Source organism: Cebus imitator, unplaced genomic scaffold (genome assembly GCF_001604975.1).
Source record: "Cebus imitator isolate Cc_AM_T3 unplaced genomic scaffold, Cebus_imitator-1.0 Scaffold458, whole genome shotgun sequence".
NCBI lineage: Eukaryota > Metazoa > Chordata > Mammalia > Primates > Cebidae > Cebus > Cebus imitator.
This window is the reverse complement of record NW_016107773.1, coordinates 882,600-885,090: the sequence shown is the minus strand read 5'-3', so window position 1 is coordinate 885,090 and position 2,491 is coordinate 882,600. Positions and strand designations below refer to the sequence as shown.

At 53.7% G+C, this 2,491-nt stretch overlaps 1 protein-coding gene across 1 annotated transcript in view; it reads right to left on the bottom strand.

The window, feature by feature from the left end:
- Positions 1–1,839, bottom strand: part of HPRT1 (hypoxanthine phosphoribosyltransferase 1) — a 37,544-nt gene extending 35,705 nt beyond the window's left edge. The window contains exon 1 of the mRNA XM_017511977.2: positions 1,652–1,839. Coding sequence (XP_017367466.1) covers positions 1,652–1,678 — 27 coding nt within the window. The 5' untranslated portion in view covers positions 1,679–1,839. The remainder of the gene's footprint in view (positions 1–1,651) is intronic.
- Positions 1,840–2,491: the final 652 nt, after the last annotated feature.

Genomic DNA, 2,491 nt, shown 5'->3' with positions numbered 1-2,491 from the left:
AAAAAAAAAGGCATCCACCTAACTTCCCCAGTAACTGAAAAAACAAAACAAAACAGCCACTATCATTTTTTTGAGTACTTATTAGCCTATTTTTTAAGTGCATACACTCCAGAGAGAGAGCTAGGTTCGAGTCAGAGCTCCTCCTCTTAATAACTGTACGACCTAGGGTATGTCTGTTAGCCTCTCTGAGGCTTCAAAGATTCCTCATCTCTAAAATAGTAATAATCAGATCATTGCTACAGGACAGTTTTGAAGACTAATTAGGACTATGCATGTAAACATGATGGCTATTATTACTATTCCCAGCCAGGGACCATGCAAGGGTTGTTTATTCACATAGCTTGTCTTATAATCCTCTCAATAACTCCAGGAGGTAGCCAGCACCTCAGATGTACATAAAATGACTTAAGCCCAGAGAGGTGAAGTAAGTTGCCCACAGCCTAGTAAATGGCCATTTACTACACAACTAGTAAATGGCCCAAACAAGCTGGATTCCCAGTCAGACTCCTAAATTAACAGCAATGCTCTTTACCTTAAGTCATTACAATGCCTAACATGAAATAGAATCTTCTTCAGGCTCAAGTGGCTAATTATTCAATGTATTCATTCAACAAACCATCATCGAGGACCTTCTACAAGCCAAGCACTGTGCTACCTGCTAGAGTTAGGGCGATGATTCCTGCCCTTATAAAGTTTTAGTGGGAAAAACAATCAACAGGTAACCAAGTCATTGCCAAAACAACAAAAAATAATCATAATAAAGCAGGCTAAGGCATTTAAGTGGCAGGGGTTAGGACTATTTTAGCAAGCATGATCAGAACGGTTGGGGAGGGAGGCAGGGAAGCCAGCAGCTTGGCCGGTTCTGCAAACAAGAAAAAGAACCAATTAGGGTGGAGCTAAGATACAAGAGGCTGATTACGGTTAAGAATGTTCTTGAAGGTAAGGACCAGATTCTCATTTTCTATATCCTGGGGCATCAGACATTCTGGAATCCGGATTCTAGCACACGTGAATTCAAGAGCCCGCTTGAAATGACCTAATGCCTTTTCCCTAGTTCCTTCGTGTGTCAAATACTCATGGTTACCGCTACTGTAGTGGGGCTTCAATGAGGCCATGCGCATCTCCATAAATATGAACTACAGCGTGTGCAGAACTAAAGGCAAAGCTCGGTCCCCATATCCCCTCCCAGGTGGTCGCTTTCCGTCCCGAGACCCCCCCCACAGGTACCCCGAGGACCTCGCCACCGCACTCCAAACTTCCAGGGAAGGGCCTCTCCCGAGAAAGCCCCCACGCCCCCACCCCGCGCCATCATTCCAGAATCTGCCCTCGGCCCCTCCCGCAGCACGCTCGCAGGCGGCACATGTCAACCAAAACGCCATTTCCACCTTCTCTTCCCACACGCAGCCCTCTTTTCCCAGGGCTCCCCCGAGGAGAGACCCACCCCAAACCCCGCCATTCCGTCCTCCCAGCCGCCCTCGCGTGACGTAAAGTCGAACCCGGGAAACTGTGGTCGCCCCTGCACCGGGGTTACCCGGGCCCGGCCGCCCGAGCCCGCACTGCGGGCCCGCACTGCGGACCCGCGCCTCAGGGCCCGGCCGCCACCGGCCGCGTGGGCCTGAGCCGGCCAGGGCCGGCGGGCCGAGGTGCTCACCACGACGCCAGGGCTGCGGGTAGCCATAACGGAGCCGGCCGGCGCGCGGGCTGACTGCTCAGGAGGAGGAAGCCAGCGGCTGAGTAGAGGAGGAGGCGGAGGTGCAGCAAGAGGCGGCGCCGCGCGGGAAAGCCGAGAGGTTCGCCTGAGGGCTAGTCGCCGCCGCTGGACGCCGCAGAGTAGGCTCCGCCCTCGCCCCGCCTATCCCCTCCTATCCCCGCCGACCCCGCCCCGCAGGCCCCGCCCCCGGCCCCGCCAGCGCCTACCCATTTGCAGGCTCTCTAGGTGGCCGTGGGAATTTTCTCCCAGAAGCCCCCAGCACAGCCCCCTTCCCTCTCCTCTCCTTCTATTCAGAGGGCTCCCAGATTCCTAAACCTACCACCGTCCGCGTTGCTTCACTGCGGCGGTAAATTGGGCGCCGGCTCTTCGGGTTCCAGTCACCGCGTGGCTCCTTGGACCAGACGTCTCCTTTCCAAGACTTTGCACTACCTGTGGCTTCCATTTTCCTGACTCTTGGCTCAGTGCTTCCCCAAACCCTTAACTGGTTGTAACGGTTGAAGCCTAGACCCCTAGAGTCAGCCAGATCAGGGTATACATCTGTTAGGTCACCTAACTGCTCAGTAACTTTCTACCAAATCAGACTCTGAGCCTCTATTTTTGCCTAAAACGAGCATATTGGGCGGGTGCGGTGGCTTACGCCTGTAATCTCAGCTCTTTGGGAGACCAAGACGGGTGGATCACCTGAGGTCAGGAGTTCGAGACCAGCCTGGCCAACATGACGAAACGCCATCTCTACTAAAAATACAAAAATTAGCCGGGCATGGTGGCACGTGTCCCAGC